We start from the raw sequence: 14,484 nt of genomic DNA, 5'->3' as shown, positions 1-14,484 counted from the left end.
CGAATCAGAATCAAAATCTCTCTGAAAACCCTAGCCCTAAATTTCTCAAGCCCTCTCTTTCTTCTTCGAAAGCCTTTCCGTTTTCGATCAGTGGCGGAAGCTCAGATGGCCGATGCGGCGGAGACCTTCGCGTTCCAGGCGGAGATCAACCAGCTCCTGAGTTTGATCATCAACACTTTCTACAGCAACAAGGAGATTTTCCTGCGCGAGCTCATCAGCAATTCATCCGATGTGAGTCTCTCTCTCTCTATCTCTCTCGCATTGTTCTGTTTTCGCTTTATCGTTCCGGAATTATAATAAGCTCTATTTTGAATTTTTGATTGTGATTGTCATATCGGAAGGTGTCGATTGCGATTAGTACCTGGCTATCTGCATTTTCTTAGGTATCAGAATTTGATTATTAGATTAGGATTATTTCAGAGACTGATTTTGATTTTGGTGTTGTGATGTGTTTAGGCTTTGGATAAGATTAGATTTGAGAGCCTCACTGACAAGAGCAAGCTTGATGCTCAGCCGGAGCTCTTCATCAGGCTCGTTCCGGATAAGACCAACAATACTCTCTCCATTATTGATAGCGGAATCGGCATGACCAAAGCAGGTAATTAAATTCATTTTGATGATTTCTTTTTGGTCTGAGTTCTTGTTTGGTTTGTGAAAAAATGCATAATTTGAGTAGGTGTATATACGCAGATTCACTAAATTGTGATGTTATGATGCAATGTTGTGAATTTATGTGATTGAAGTGAATTCTGTTGTTGAAGTTATCTTTTGATTGATTAATGAATTTGAAGACTATAGACTATAGCCCTGGAATGGTGATAATATGAAGAACTATAACTGGGCCTGGATTGGTGATAATATGAAGAACTATAATGTGGATTGTTATTTGGTTTCTTGCTCTTCGTATGTGTAATTCTCTACCTTTCTGAGTATTTAATCATAATTTCCAGACTGAAAAAGAGTGTATTCAACCTTTGATGATTGTGTTAGGAATCAGGAGAAACTAGATTTTTGCTTGCTGATACAGAATTGTTTCTAACTGTTCCAGTGCACAGCAGTTTAATAATCTGATGTAGTGGTCAGAAGATTAAATTCATGTCTAATATTTTTTCGGTTCTTATGTATGTAGATTTGGTGAACAACTTGGGAACAATTGCAAGGTCTGGAACCAAGGAGTTTATGGAAGCATTGGCTTCTGGAGTATCTGATGTGAGCATGATTGGACAGTTTGGTGTTGGTTTTTACTCGGCGTATCTTGTTGCTGAGAAGGTGATTGTGACTACGAAGCACAATGATGATGAGCAATATATTTGGGAATCCCAAGCTGGTGGTTCTTTTACTATTACAAGGGATGTCAGTGGCGAGCAGCTTGGCAGGGGAACCAAGATCACTCTATTTCTCAAGGAGGATCAGGTATAACTCTAAATCAATTCATAAGTTGATCCCATATTGTAGATTTCCAAATGGTTGAATGGTGGATTGATTCTTTGTTTTGTTGTTGAGCAGTTGGAATACTTGGAAGAGAGGAGAATTAAGGATCTTGTGAAGAAGCACTCCGAATTTATCAGCTATCCCATCTATTTGTGGACTGAGAAGACAACCGAAAAGGAGATCAGTGATGATGAAGAGGACGAACCAAAGAAAGAAGAGGAAGGAGCTATTGAGGAAGTTGATGAGGATAAGGAGAAAGAAGCAATAAAGAAGAGGAAGATCAAGGAAGTTTCTCATGAGTGGGAACTCATCAACAAACAGAAACCTATCTGGCTGCGCAAGCCTGAGGAAATCACCAAGGACGAATATGCCTCATTCTATAAGAGTTTGACTAATGATTGGGAGGACCATCTTGCGGTGAAGCACTTCTCTGTGGAAGGACAGCTTGAATTCAAAGCCATTCTCTTTGTTCCAAAGAGGGCTCCATTTGACCTCTTTGATAACAAGAAGAAGATGAATAATATCAAGCTTTATGTGAGGAGGGTGTTTATAATGGACAACTGTGAGGAGCTGATTCCCGAGTACCTTGGATTTGTTAAGGGTGTTGTGGACTCTGATGACTTGCCACTCAACATTTCTCGTGAGATGCTCCAACAGAACAAGATTTTGAAGGTGATCAGGAAGAACATTGTGAAGAAGTGCATTGAGATGTTCAATGAGATTGCGGAAAACAAAGAAGATTACACCAAGTTTTATGAGTCATTCTCCAAGAACTTGAAGTTGGGTATCCATGAGGACAGTCAGAACAGAACAAAATTGGCTGACCTTCTTCGCTACCACTCCACAAAAAGCGGTGAGGAACTTACTAGCCTGAAGGACTATGTTACTAGAATGAAGGAGGGTCAGAAGGACATTTTCTACATCACTGGTGAGAGTAAGAAGGCTGTGGAGAACTCTCCGTTTTTGGAGCGCCTCAAGAAGAAAGGATACGAAGTACTTTTCATGGTGGATGCAATTGATGAGTATGCTGTGGGACAGTTGAAGGAGTATGATGGCAAGAAGTTGGTGTCTGCCACCAAGGAAGGACTCAAGCTTGATGACGAAACAGAAGAAGAGAAGCAGAAGAAGGAGGAAAAGAAGAAGTCTTTTGAAAACCTCTGCAAGACCATCAAGGATATTTTGGGAGATAGAATTGAGAAGGCTGTTGTATCCGACAGAATTGTGGATTCGCCTTGCTGCTTGGTTACTGGTGAATATGGCTGGACTGCAAATATGGAGAGGATCATGAAGGCTCAGGCTCTCAGAGACAACAGCATGGGCTCATATATGTCTAGCAAGAAGACAATGGAAATTAACCCTGACAATGGCATCATGGAGGAGTTGAGGAAGAGGGCCGAGGCTGACAAGAATGATAAGTCTGTTAAGGACCTTGTGCTGCTGCTGTTTGAGACTGCTCTCTTGACTTCTGGTTTCAGCTTGGATGATCCCAACACTTTTGCATCAAGAATCAACAGAATGTTGAAGCTGGGTCTCAGCATTGATGAAGATGAAGCTGCTGTTGAAGACGCAGACATGCCAGAGTTGGAGGATGCTGCTGAGGAGAGCAAGATGGAGGAGGTGGACTAAGTTTTTGGATGTGTCAGTGATTTTGTGGATGTTTTGGGCATCTGAAGTTGATGTAATTCCATTATTCCAGTCTTTTGTTAGGGTATTTTGTCTTCTCTCTCTTAAGCTTCTTATTTGTGAACTATGTTTTAACTTCAAATATCATTTGGATTCACCAAGTTCTGAGCGAAGATTCTATTTGCAGTTCCTTGGATAGTTTTGAATGCTTGATTTTTAACGTGGTAGTATTCAGAGATGGACCAACCTTGCTGTGTTTGAGTGGGGGTGTTCTGCACATCTTATTCAAATTCTCCCTATTGTTGGTACTGATCGACTCATTGAAATTATAAGGCTCGCGGAATGTTGTGGATGAAAATTAAACAGCAAAAACTCTGTTCTTATAGGATGAAATTGTAAGGCTTGCAGAAAGTCTTGGATGAAATTATAAGACAAAGATCCAAAGCTAAAGCTATTTGATTTGATTAAAGAAGCAAATTCCTGTGCTATTGTCGAAACTGGAACCATAAGCTACATAGCAACCGTACTTAGCTAAGACAACACATCTCTAGAGAAACTTGTAACCATTAGTGTACAGCACTGATTCAAGCCTGTGCAGCAACATATCGTCCGCTTCCGCAGCCAAAGCTAGGCCTTCCACCAGAGCCCTGTGTTATTTACAAGAGTTTATCTGTTTATGATTAGAACACACATTCAACAAAGGAGAGGAAGTAGCATGTTATCAAGATTTTCAAAAGATTTGCAGCAAAGCCAAATGTGCAGTTTCACTCATTCACAGTGAGCAAGAACTTCGAATAATGTATCTGTGATTTGGTTACAGACATCAAGCTAGTAATATCAATTTCAATACCAGATGAAAGTCATGAAACAGATCAGAATTCAGACTCATTCTTAGATGCTATTATGGATTTATAGTAAACAACATATAACATGGTCAGACAAACTAAAGAATTTTGTTTCTGGTAACCTGAAGAATTTCACAAACTACCTGTAGCTAGATGCACATTATACTGACATAGTTTAAACAAGTCTATATATGCATAGTGAACTAGCATACAAAACAACATTGTTTGAGAATGAAGAGAGAGCATGTTATGTGATCAAAGTGAGAAAATTACTCTGAAATAAGGCTGGAACTGCGAAGCACGGAAAGAGCAAACCGTAGACCTTGTCTTGATTGCTGTGAAAGGCAGAGGTACTATGGAGCTGTGATAGTTGTAAAACCCTAAGACAAAAATATAGCAAATGTGGAAGACGTAGCCTAGTGGGCTGGTGTACCTTAAGACAAAAAAAAGGGGAAAAAATATTCAGAAAATGAACCCTATATAAGTTTTGGGCTAGGGAAGTGGTCCATTTTAAATCATTTAACAAAACAAATGCATTTTTAGATAATCGAAGTATCTTTTATAACGTTTATAACAAAATATAAGTTGGGTGAAGAAATTTAAGTTCTTTTATCATTAGGTAAAGTTTTTACATCAGTTGTCTGGCGACGGAAGTAATTATGTAACGATTTTTATAAGACTCTAAATGAGATTCGAGATAAGCAAAATATAATTTATAACGTTTGTGTTGAAGTAAAAATTAGTTGAAACACATCCGAATTCATTTATCATTATGTACCGTTTTAGCATCGAAAAACTTGTGTTACGATCCGATTACAACAAAAGACTTATGACTAAGTAGATTGGAGCTAAAACTTGATGCCCCTATCATGTATTGATTGTGAATTTATTTGTTATGACATTGACATCAATAGAGGTAAAAATGGAACAAGGTCTAGCGTATGATAGGGGGAGACTGACAAGGATTGGGACTTTTTCCTCTTGGAAAGGAGCAATGCCAAGAACAAATATGGAAATTATGTGAAAATTTTCCACAAAGTACATCATTGGATCCCTTTTTATTTTCCAAATCAAAGAAAACCACAACAAGCACGCCTTGCAGTATCAAAACGTCACCGTTGAATGGGCCAAATCCTCTTCATGTGCCTCGTGAGGTGGTGCAGACAATAAATTGATCCAACTATTCCAGGCAAGTAATTTCAATTTTTTCCCTTCCTTTTGGTGCTTCATGGACTACTGCAAATTTGGTGATTTTTACACAAGGCCTATAGCTAAACAATGGCAATGCACGAAAATTAGATACCCCCTAGTTAATGTAAAATGGACAGTCTATAGTAATTTTTTTACCCAATATTGAATAAAATCAAGAACAATATGTTAGGGCTCAAAGTAATGGAATTATTAGGAGAAGAGAAAATGGACTATAAACTCTAAATTGCAATCCAAAGTTGAGGTTGATGTTCGAACCGATATTACTATATACGACGCGCATTTGATATATTTTTCCGTAAAATTTTCATACCTTTACAACTGCTAATTTTGCTATTCGAATCATTTCTAACTTTTTTTTTTCATTTTAAGGCCCGCGTCATTTTTACTCGTAAATCGTAACCGATATCTTATCCGAGACAACTTTTCAAAATACATTACATTGGTCCCCAATACCACACACAATACATGATTTCTGGCAATTTATACATCCTTTATACATGGGTAGAAAATTAGAAATCATAAAAACAAAACTCCCTCACCCAACCAACCCCTGCCACCTCACCACAATTCAAATCCACCACTTTATTCCTACGTGGCACCAAATTATTGCTGAAGTGAAAGCTCGGTTTCTGTACGTAACGTACCGCAATCGATTCCACACCGGGTTTTCGCCTCTCTCCATCTGCACTCAGTGAAAAGACAGATACGCCCTTCCATTAATTCTCATATAAAATATGTACTACACTCTCCTCAGAGGAGTTCAATTGCTGCTTCTGCAGAGTTGAGGAGGCAGTAGCATTAACCAGGCCCTCTCCATTTCTCTCTCCTCTTTTTCTCTCTCCAAATTCTTCAAAGCTCCTCATCCAAAACCCTAGGCGATCCTCACTCTCAGTTCAATTTCTCCGAGCAGTAATGCCGTAGCTTCTTCTTCTTCTTTGATCGGTTTCGTCTTCGCCGTAACTCTCTCTCTCTCTCTCTGCTCCTCTTTCCGGCATTGCGTTTTGCTTCGCCGGCGGTGATGATTTCGTCGTTTACAGGTCTTGATCTTCGTGATTTCGTGACGTTTTTGCAGGTGATTTTGAAGCGGAGTTGTTCAAAACTTGAGGATGACGGTTTTGGCCGGCGGAATGAGCTCGGAAAGCTGCGGCCGGAGCGTGCTTTCTGCGGCGGAAACGAACGCACAGGGACTCTCCAAGTAAGCTTTTGGTTACTTTCTAAGCATTTTTGTATTATTATAATCTAATTACTCTGTTAATCTAATCTTCCTGGATATAATATTGAATAAAATACGGTTTATAGCGTACTACGGCGGATTTCATTATTACTCTGAGTCTGGATTCCAAGGAAATGGATAATAGTTAGTGAAAATTAGCTAAATTGTTGCTTGTTGTCGTTAATTTGCGGCTTAATTAGCTCATAAGTGTTGTTTGGCCTTGCGGATTAATTTTCTAATTTTGTTTAATTTTTTTTTTTTATATATTTCAGACGGTCAAAAATCAGATATACAAGGTCTTTTCTAGTCTCGCTGGCAAATTTGAGTACAGAAAAAGGATTATCGAGAGCAATTGAACCGTCAGTCCTAAGGTAAAGTAAGCTTAATTGTGTAAATATATAATTAAAGTTGAAGGAATTTGCTATGGTTTTTAATTTGATGATTGTGATGGAATAGTGAACTTGATTGTCTATTGGAGCCGCCATGGGAAGATTCGAATGATTCAAGTGAGTTTTTCTTATTGTCTCCTGAGATTACTGTTGCATTTTTGATTCAGTTATAGATGAATGTTTCAAATTGATCCCCAAAATCTAAATTTTTGTATAACATTACAGATTCTGAGAGTTGTCATGAGGACCTACATAAAGGTCTGCTTAGCTGTGAGAATGTTGGCCTTCTGGGACATGGTTCTTCACTGGGAGTCAATGGTGACATTGCTGATACTTCTCAGCCCATGGTTGAAGAAAATATAGTTCCTCTACTCCACAAATGCAAAGAACCATATCGACCTCCACACCTTTTTAAGGTCAGTGCTCATACTTTCTTGTTATAATTGACATTACTGCAATAGTGCAGCCAACATGTGATGTCTGTATTTAAGTATTTGCTCATTGCTGTTTCTGTATCCAACTGATCATAACTCCCAAGCTATATTCTTTCAGGCAGATTGGACTGATTATAAGGATGAAGTATGGGTTTCTCCTGAGTCTCTGGGTAAAAATGAAGGGCGTAACCAAAACTGGAGAAGAGGTATAATCTCCTACCTCTTGCTACTGCAGAAATAAATTAGTTTTCTACGGTGCTTTTCTTGCTCTTTAATTTTCTAATTGAGATTGATAAATCTGAAGTCTTATAATGCACATGTAAAAACGAATTCTAGCAGAATTTCTAGAGGTGATGAGGGAAGAACAGAAGGAAGCATTCCAAGAGAAGCAAAAGAAAGCTTTAAGTGAGCAGAGAAGCAACAATGTCAAATCTAGAATGCCACTGGAGTTGTCTTACAATGAAGAAATAATCTGTTCCCTTGCAGCTGAGGTATTGCTCATCCTTCACCAATTCATTGGTCTAAATTTGCTTGTGGGACTGGAAAGTCTACTGCTTAGTATTCCATTTTTGTCTCACAGCTTCCTTCTTTGCTACCCCACAGCATTCTGATAATACTGCAAATCACTCCAAGAGCCCTGCAACTTGTTTTGAATTTGCTGATCAGTTTCCTGTTATAGGTATATTAGAAAATGCTGGCTATCCTTTAGTAGCTTACTATTAATGTGCTTTAGACTGAAATGTTTATGTCCCGGTCCGTAAAAGAGTAACTTGCTAAGTTTAGCGGCTGATAATAGGGAGAAGCTAAACTAATTTGCTTTTTTCTCCAGAGCAAAAGCCTGCATATAGTATCTCTTGCACTGAAGGATCTGAATTGATAGCTCACGGCGTCCCAAGTGATCATTCCACCAAGGTTCCAGACAACCATTCGAAATCTACTACTACAGATGAAACCTCCCAGTTATATGGATGTAAAATCCCAGCTGTCATTCTAGGAGTTCTTGCATGTGTGGGCCTTGAACACATTTTTAAACCGGAGACTAAAGAATTTAGTTGTTCTATGCTCTGGGATGGTTGTGATGCAGAGGATGGAAAGCAAGATTCTGGTAATCATCATGGTTCTCATCACCTAATGTTATTGCCAGAGGAAGGGACTGAACAGAAGGATATGACATCGTCTTCAGAGCTAAGGACTGACAGTATAACTGACAACAGCGAGCTTAAATTTGTGAGTAAGGGAAATGCTGGAGAGTTTGGAAAGGATTCGACTCAAGAACCATCGTTTGGAACAAGTTCCACAAAGGGATTGCAATTGACCAGTGCATGTACTTGCAACCGACTGAGTTCTGTTGGCAGGTCAACAAGGAAAAGTGTTTCACAATCATGCAAGTTCTTTTTTCCTATTGCAAACAAGAATCACTTGGCTTCTGCAACTCGGAAATATAAACCCAGTGTGATCAACAGTGAAGCCATCGTGTTCTCAAGTACTACTGATCAAAGTAAGGGAAGGGAAAACCAGTCCGTCTCTAATGATTTAAAACTGAATCCTGTCTGCTGCTCTGATGAAAAAGACTCCTTGCCCATTGAACTTTGTCTGCCGGATGAGGACAGCTTAATTACAGTGGATGATTTCAGGGTCGTGTCCTACAAGGATATGCTTGAAAGAAATCAAGTCAAATCTGATAGGGTAAGCCCAAGTGCACCAGTTGATAGTTCTACTCATGTCAACACTGTACCACCAGTTTGTAAGGGGAAGACGTCTTACCGTCCTTCACCAGCTCTTACAAATTCTCAAGTGAAAGCCGTTAATCCAAAGTTCAAGCCTCAGAATCCATCCAGCCAAGCTTTCTCTACAAATGTGTTCCCCACCAATTTCAATCAGTCCCAAGCCAAACCGCATCAGCAAATGTTTACAACTACTTACATGCCGGAGCTGTACCAGGTCCAAGCTTTTCCCTGGAACTACCAGATGTCAGGTTACGGATGTGTGCCACTGTCAGTGCCAACTCCAGGTACAATGCCATAACTACACTGATTAGATAGTCAATTCTTTCGAGCTCTCTATTTGCGATAGTAACTCAGAAGAGGAACTGTCTTTGTGGTGTTTGCAGGGGTATATGGCAGGACTAATCTTCTTGGAACTCAGAACAATGCAGGGACAGGCTATTACCTTGGTTGGCAATAGTTGGGAAATGGTATTAACAACAGGGATAGATTGATTCTACCAATTATTAGAGGATGCTATGTTAGATATTATCAACTCTCAGAAGAAATGTTATGTTCTAAGGCTTAAGTAGTAGGACAAGAACTTTATATGGAAATGCCAATCTATTCCATGAAATGCAAGTAGGAAATGAAAAGGGGTTAAGAAGGTTTAACGGAATATTCTGGTCCCAACTGTTGTTATGTTTACCTCCTCCATCTTCTTCTTCTTCTTCCTTCTTTTTTTTTTTTTTTTTTAAATGAGCAGACTTTCCAAAAGTGGACCTTTCTTTTTCCAGGAACATTAAGCAAACCAAATTTTCATCCAAAAACCAGTCAAGGTAGTTTTGTCTGATGAAGAACACACCCCTGTAGATGAATGAATGCAAGCGACTAGGCCCCATATACTAATCTATCTAAATCGTCGCACGAACATCAACACGTAAAACACACTTGATGTGATAAAAACCGAATGAATATACAGAAACTTACGGCTTTACAGAACCACATGAACCTAAAACTTGTACTCTACACTCCTGCAAAACGTATTGCTTTTCCTTGAACACACTATAATACAACAAATTATGAACACTTCCTGTAGTCAATCAGCTTACTACAGCTATATATATATATATATATATAGTAGTGTGCTAGATAATGTCAACAGCTACATGGAACCTAAAGCTTTCTGATAATCTGCCCTATTCTTGGTGATTCATCTGCTAGAAGTCCACACCCCTCATGCAAGATTCAATCTATAATGTCAGCACCACTGACTGTAGAGAAAGAAGCTTCTAACTTCACAACTGCCCACTTAGGCAACACTCTTGTGTTCGTCAGTATGAAGGCTTTTACTCACATCAAGGTGGTCTGTTGAATCACCATCAATCTTGTAGGATGACAGCAACTTTCTCTGGCATCAAACCACAAATCAGTAATATGTTCTTAAGGAGCAAGAAAAGTTGATAATACATTTGTTAACTGAAATGGAAACTCACATGATCTTCAAAATCAGGACTTGTCAAATTCATGGATAGATTTCTCATCAGCAATAACACCTGCATAGTACCCAAAATAACATCAGAACTATGCCCCTTTGAAGTTCAAAGTGATCCACACAACTAGTTCAATTACAGTCGTAAACATTCATTGAGGCATTCTGAGGCACAAACCAAGACTTCAGATCAGAAATGGAAAGGATAGATTACTAACAAAAGAGAAAATGTATACCGTTTCAACATCTATAGGGTCCATCTTCTTCAGTGTCTGCAGGTGCCCTGAAATATTCGGGTCAAAAACACTGCCAATGAAGCCGTATACTTGAGAAAAGTCAGGCAGAACTGCATAAAACAAACAGATGTCACATATACAACAAACCTGAATTATAACTATAAAATTGCACTCCTTGGTTAAGCACACTACACAATAAAGAGCGGTGCACAAGGACATAAACAGGTAACATATATTTCCCAAAGGTGCAACTGTATCTTGCTATCCAAGTCCAGATTGATCAAATTCTGATATGCAATTTAATGCAAATGACTCTTGTGTGTGACACGTCTAGTAAATTCTAATATTTCCATTCACACGCTCAACACAGATTGGACACCAAGGCCACAGGAGCAAAGATGTAGTGAGTGAATGTTTCTGCTCTTCAAAACAGGACCTTAGAAAACCTACTTATAGATATAGCTGTAGCTGTACTTAAATCCTGAAAACACTGTAACATCGAGCATGCAAATACATGCTGAAATAAAATGTGCCCATATCTACAATATCATATGTCAATGACATTACTTTTGTGTATGACAATAATATTCATATTTTTGCCACAAATTTATTCCACTTCAATGAGAAAAATCCAAATTACACTATATATACGTTTAGGTGACTATTACTTTCAAAGGAGGGAAAAACTTCAAGTACGAAGATTGAAGCTCACCTCTCAATGGATGTTGGCCATGATTTTGGCTACGCTTCCCTTGATCAGTTGTTTCACTGGCTGGTTGAGCTTTTGGAGTACTTTCTGCGCTATGACAACTCGGCCTAGTTGGCCCTACAAAAACACATGAATCCTTAAGGAGAGGGACAAAGATACAACGTAGAAAACACATACTACTAAAGGTATCAATTTTTTTGTGAAAGAAAGCAGTTAATGTACACGGAGGAAGGTTCCACCAAGGTCATTCAATGTACTTAATAATCTCACCTTTATTCTCATGCGATGGGTTGGCTGTTTGCACAGAACCATTAGGCCAAGAAGGGACTACCCCACCAGCCCTGGGACTAATAAGCACCGATGCTGAATCTGGCCTTTGGTTAAACCCAGATTCAAGTAACGCCGATGAAGATTGACATGAACCAGACACTTGTGGGAGTGCCAGCGCTGAGACAAAAAGGCATATGTGAGTGATGATTGTATAGACTTTTAAACGACTATAATACATAAAACGAACTATCCTCACCATTTTTTGAGGCTTTCTGAGGGTAAGGGTGAGAAGCTTTCCTTTTCGGCCTAGGTGGAGGTAGATGCTCGCTTGTCCCGTTCTTCTGAACCTTCAGGAAATACTTCTGCGCATGACTACGTATCTGCAAAACAAATCCTTCTAGTCAGCATCAGCATTCAATTACCCTCCAACATTACGCATTCATAACTAAATGACTAAAGCAAATGTCACTCATTTTCACTAAAATCAATACTCTCTTTGCACTGGAAATGATGAGAATGAAGGCAAATTCATGAAGGAACCAACAAAGCTAACCTGAATAACTGTCTTCGACCCGATAAACGCTTCAATCTTCTTCCAATCACGGTCAAATCTGCAAAAATTAAAGTGAAATTCAGCACATTAAATGATTCATTAACACAAAAAATGTACTTAAACTCAACCCACATCAATCTCAATGCATATAACAAAACAATTATCTCCATTTTCACTTCAATTCACCAGTAAAAATATTCAATTAATTACTCTATAAAACACTAGTTTCATTCATAATCACACATTTTCTTTACATCAACGCCAAAATTCTCTTCATCTTCATTGAAACAAAATCTCAATTGAGCACAATTTGAGCAAATTAGACCAGAGAATTCCAATCCAGAACTGAAATTGAAACCCTAACTTACAGCTGAAGCGCTTCGAGGAACTTATCGTGCTCGGGCTCAGTCCAGCTCTCTCTGGACTTGGTGATAGTGTACGGCTTCCGAATCTTCTTGCTCAGATCCTCCGCCGACGAAGTCGTCGTCGACACGGCGGTGGTGGTCGCCGCCGTGGCGAATGGACCGAGTCCCGGTAAGGCCATTTCGTCCGGATCCAAGTAAAGGCCCTCTGGCGGGTTCGGGTTTTTGGATACCATGAACAAATTTGAAAACGGAGTCGGGTTTTTGGGCTTTTTTTCCGAAGGTGCTAGGAAGTTTGCGAATTTTTAGCGCCGGCGGCTTTGGAGGTTATATAGGAACCTCTGGAAATTGTTGGCTGCAGCTGGTAGAGGTTGTGTTGGCGGGCGATAGACCAATGGGAGGTCGCCACGTTTGTGATATGAAGGGAGATAACAGTTCTCTTAATTAATCGACCAAAACACACTAATTGGACTAGAGTGTTCATTTGCCTACATATGTTCTTTTTTTTGAAGTTTTTCAATACAATTTGCCCTAAATATGTGTATCAAATTTGAGACGCGAGGTTATACCTCTTTTCGATCATTATATGATCTCATTACTTGCTTTGAAATGGAATGAAATTCCAAAATCCTGCTTCCTCTGTAGTTAGTTCACAAAGATGTATATTTGCATATAACTTACTAAACAAGTTATACCACATTAGTAGATACGTTGTGATTTCAATAGTTAAATTTTACAAAATGAAAATTTGGCCGTCTGTTGTGAACGATATAGTGAAATACGGCTATGAAAGAAAATTCAAATGTATTCAGTAACATTCGGGGCTCCATTAAAGCGGTTAATCCTAATTCAACGTCACTTACCACACGAAAACGATATTACCTACCCTTATATGACAAAGTTTGGTTCATTCTTCCACACACAAAACTCTCACATAGATGAAATCTAACCACCCATGTAAAAATTTGGGAACGTTTATCTCCTGACGATAGGGCTCCTCATAGGGAAGTAAAACCGTAAATAAGGTTGACCGCTTCTATCGGGAACCAAACGTTACCGGAATTATGTGATTTTTCAACCATAGTCGTGTTGTGCTTTTTATGATTCCGAACCCCTTAAAACTAGACATCGTTGTGATACTCGTACATCCCCTTCTCTATACAACATGGAGTGCATGCAGATTCTAAATTCCCGACTGTACTTTCCTTGTTGTTCGTGGTTATTGAAATTAACCGCAATATCTTCTTAAGGCAAGTTTAGAGGGATCTTAGTTGTGCGATTGAGTTTGAAGTGTGGAACATGAAGGGCTAGGGAGGAGTTTCCAAGGAGCCAAGACCATATGAAGCAGAAGAGTGGATACATGGTTGAAAGGGCTTAGAAATATATGGACCAATGCTGCCTAGCTCGCTCCAATAGTGACTTATATAAGTGGCCATATACTAGGCCACATGGAAGATAGTTGTAGCACAATAAGGGCCAGATATTTTCCACGAGGCCCCCCGCCAATTGCTTTCGTTTCCGTCGTCAAGCATCTTCTTCCGATTCGGATCTTTTATGATATGTTTGTTTTTATTGTTGGATTTGGAAAACATGTTGAGTTTGAGAACGATGCATCAATTCAAAGCAGTGGCGTAGCCAGATATCTTACCCAGAAGGGTCAAATTTGATTAATTAGAAAATTAATTTATTTTCAGTCACTCTTTAACAACAACACAATTTTACTTAAAAGAATGACGCAAACTTAATTTCAACAATATTTTTGTTCTATCATTATCATCTCTAATAAACTTTGGATTAGAATTTCATACACGATAAATATTGGAAAAAAATAAGATGTCGTTTCTTTTGTTTAAGAGATAATGCATGTTGATGTATGATAAACATTAATGTGTTGTTTCCATTTAGTAAGGTAAAAAACCCTTAACACGATTTGTATTAATTGGATTAAGTATCTGAATAGTATAAATTTTTATTTCATTCCATTATTGTTTGAAGAATATTTAAGACTAATT

The 14,484-nt window shown here is 38.8% G+C and overlaps 3 protein-coding genes across 3 annotated transcripts; 2 read left to right on the top strand and 1 right to left on the bottom strand.

The window, feature by feature from the left end:
* Positions 1-3,191, top strand: LOC101307057 (heat shock protein 83-like). Its single transcript, XM_004308002.1, has 4 exons — positions 1-231; positions 457-598; positions 1,130-1,413; positions 1,507-3,191. The coding sequence occupies exons 1-4, from the start codon at positions 106-108 to the stop codon at positions 3,055-3,057; spliced, it is 2,103 nt and encodes a 700-aa protein (XP_004308050.1). The 5' UTR covers positions 1-105; the 3' UTR covers positions 3,058-3,191.
* A 3,026-nt stretch (positions 3,192-6,217) lies between these two features.
* Positions 6,218-9,467, top strand: LOC101305230. The gene is made up of 9 exons (XM_004309131.1): positions 6,218-6,306; positions 6,597-6,695; positions 6,781-6,830; positions 6,939-7,129; positions 7,266-7,353; positions 7,487-7,638; positions 7,751-7,826; positions 7,977-9,158; positions 9,258-9,467. Exons 1-9 carry the CDS (start codon positions 6,218-6,220, stop codon positions 9,329-9,331), a joined length of 2,001 nt encoding a protein of 666 aa, XP_004309179.1. The 3' UTR covers positions 9,332-9,467.
* Positions 9,468-9,789: 322 nt separating this feature from the next.
* Positions 9,790-12,748, bottom strand: LOC101306762 (transcription factor ASG4-like). Its single transcript, XM_004308001.1, has 8 exons — positions 12,479-12,748; positions 12,111-12,168; positions 11,814-11,937; positions 11,558-11,734; positions 11,291-11,404; positions 10,579-10,688; positions 10,347-10,406; positions 9,790-10,261 (listed from the first exon to the last, which is right to left on the bottom strand). The coding sequence occupies exons 1-8, from the start codon at positions 12,706-12,708 to the stop codon at positions 10,163-10,165; spliced, it is 972 nt and encodes a 323-aa protein (XP_004308049.1). The 5' UTR covers positions 12,709-12,748; the 3' UTR covers positions 9,790-10,162.
* Positions 12,749-14,484: the final 1,736 nt, after the last annotated feature.

The sequence above is a fragment of the Fragaria vesca genome, linkage group LG7 (assembly GCF_000184155.1).
Source record: "Fragaria vesca subsp. vesca linkage group LG7, FraVesHawaii_1.0, whole genome shotgun sequence".
Classification (NCBI taxonomy): Eukaryota; Viridiplantae; Streptophyta; class Magnoliopsida; order Rosales; family Rosaceae; genus Fragaria; species Fragaria vesca.
Note: the sequence above shows the minus strand (reverse complement) of the source record. Positions and strands in the feature narration are given on the sequence as shown.

What these genes read in the sequence shown, in the direction of transcription:
- LOC101305230 (XM_004309131.1), top strand. Translation starts at nt 6,218, where the DNA reads ATGACGGTTTTGGCCGGCGGAATGAGCTCGGAAAGCTGCGGCCGGAGC. An exon ending in TAACCAAAACTGGAGAAGAG is followed by an intron (nt 7,354 to 7,486) that starts GTATAATCTCCT and finishes GAATTCTAGCAG; the next exon opens with AATTTCTAGAGGTGATGAGG. An exon ending in ACTGTCAGTGCCAACTCCAG is followed by an intron (nt 9,159 to 9,257) that starts GTACAATGCCAT and finishes TGGTGTTTGCAG; the next exon opens with GGGTATATGGCAGGACTAAT.
- LOC101306762 (XM_004308001.1), bottom strand. Translation starts at nt 12,708, where the DNA reads ATGGTATCCAAAAACCCGAACCCGCCAGAGGGCCTTTACTTGGATCCG. An exon ending in TTCCTCGAAGCGCTTCAGCT is followed by an intron (nt 12,169 to 12,478) that starts GTAAGTTAGGGT and finishes TAATTTTTGCAG; the next exon opens with ATTTGACCGTGATTGGAAGA. An exon ending in TCAGAAAGCCTCAAAAAATG is followed by an intron (nt 11,735 to 11,813) that starts GTGAGGATAGTT and finishes TTTTTGTCTCAG; the next exon opens with CGCTGGCACTCCCACAAGTG.
- LOC101307057 (XM_004308002.1), top strand. Translation starts at nt 106, where the DNA reads ATGGCCGATGCGGCGGAGACCTTCGCGTTCCAGGCGGAGATCAACCAG. An exon ending in TCATCAGCAATTCATCCGAT is followed by an intron (nt 232 to 456) that starts GTGAGTCTCTCT and finishes TGATGTGTTTAG; the next exon opens with GCTTTGGATAAGATTAGATT. An exon ending in TATTTCTCAAGGAGGATCAG is followed by an intron (nt 1,414 to 1,506) that starts GTATAACTCTAA and finishes GTTGTTGAGCAG; the next exon opens with TTGGAATACTTGGAAGAGAG.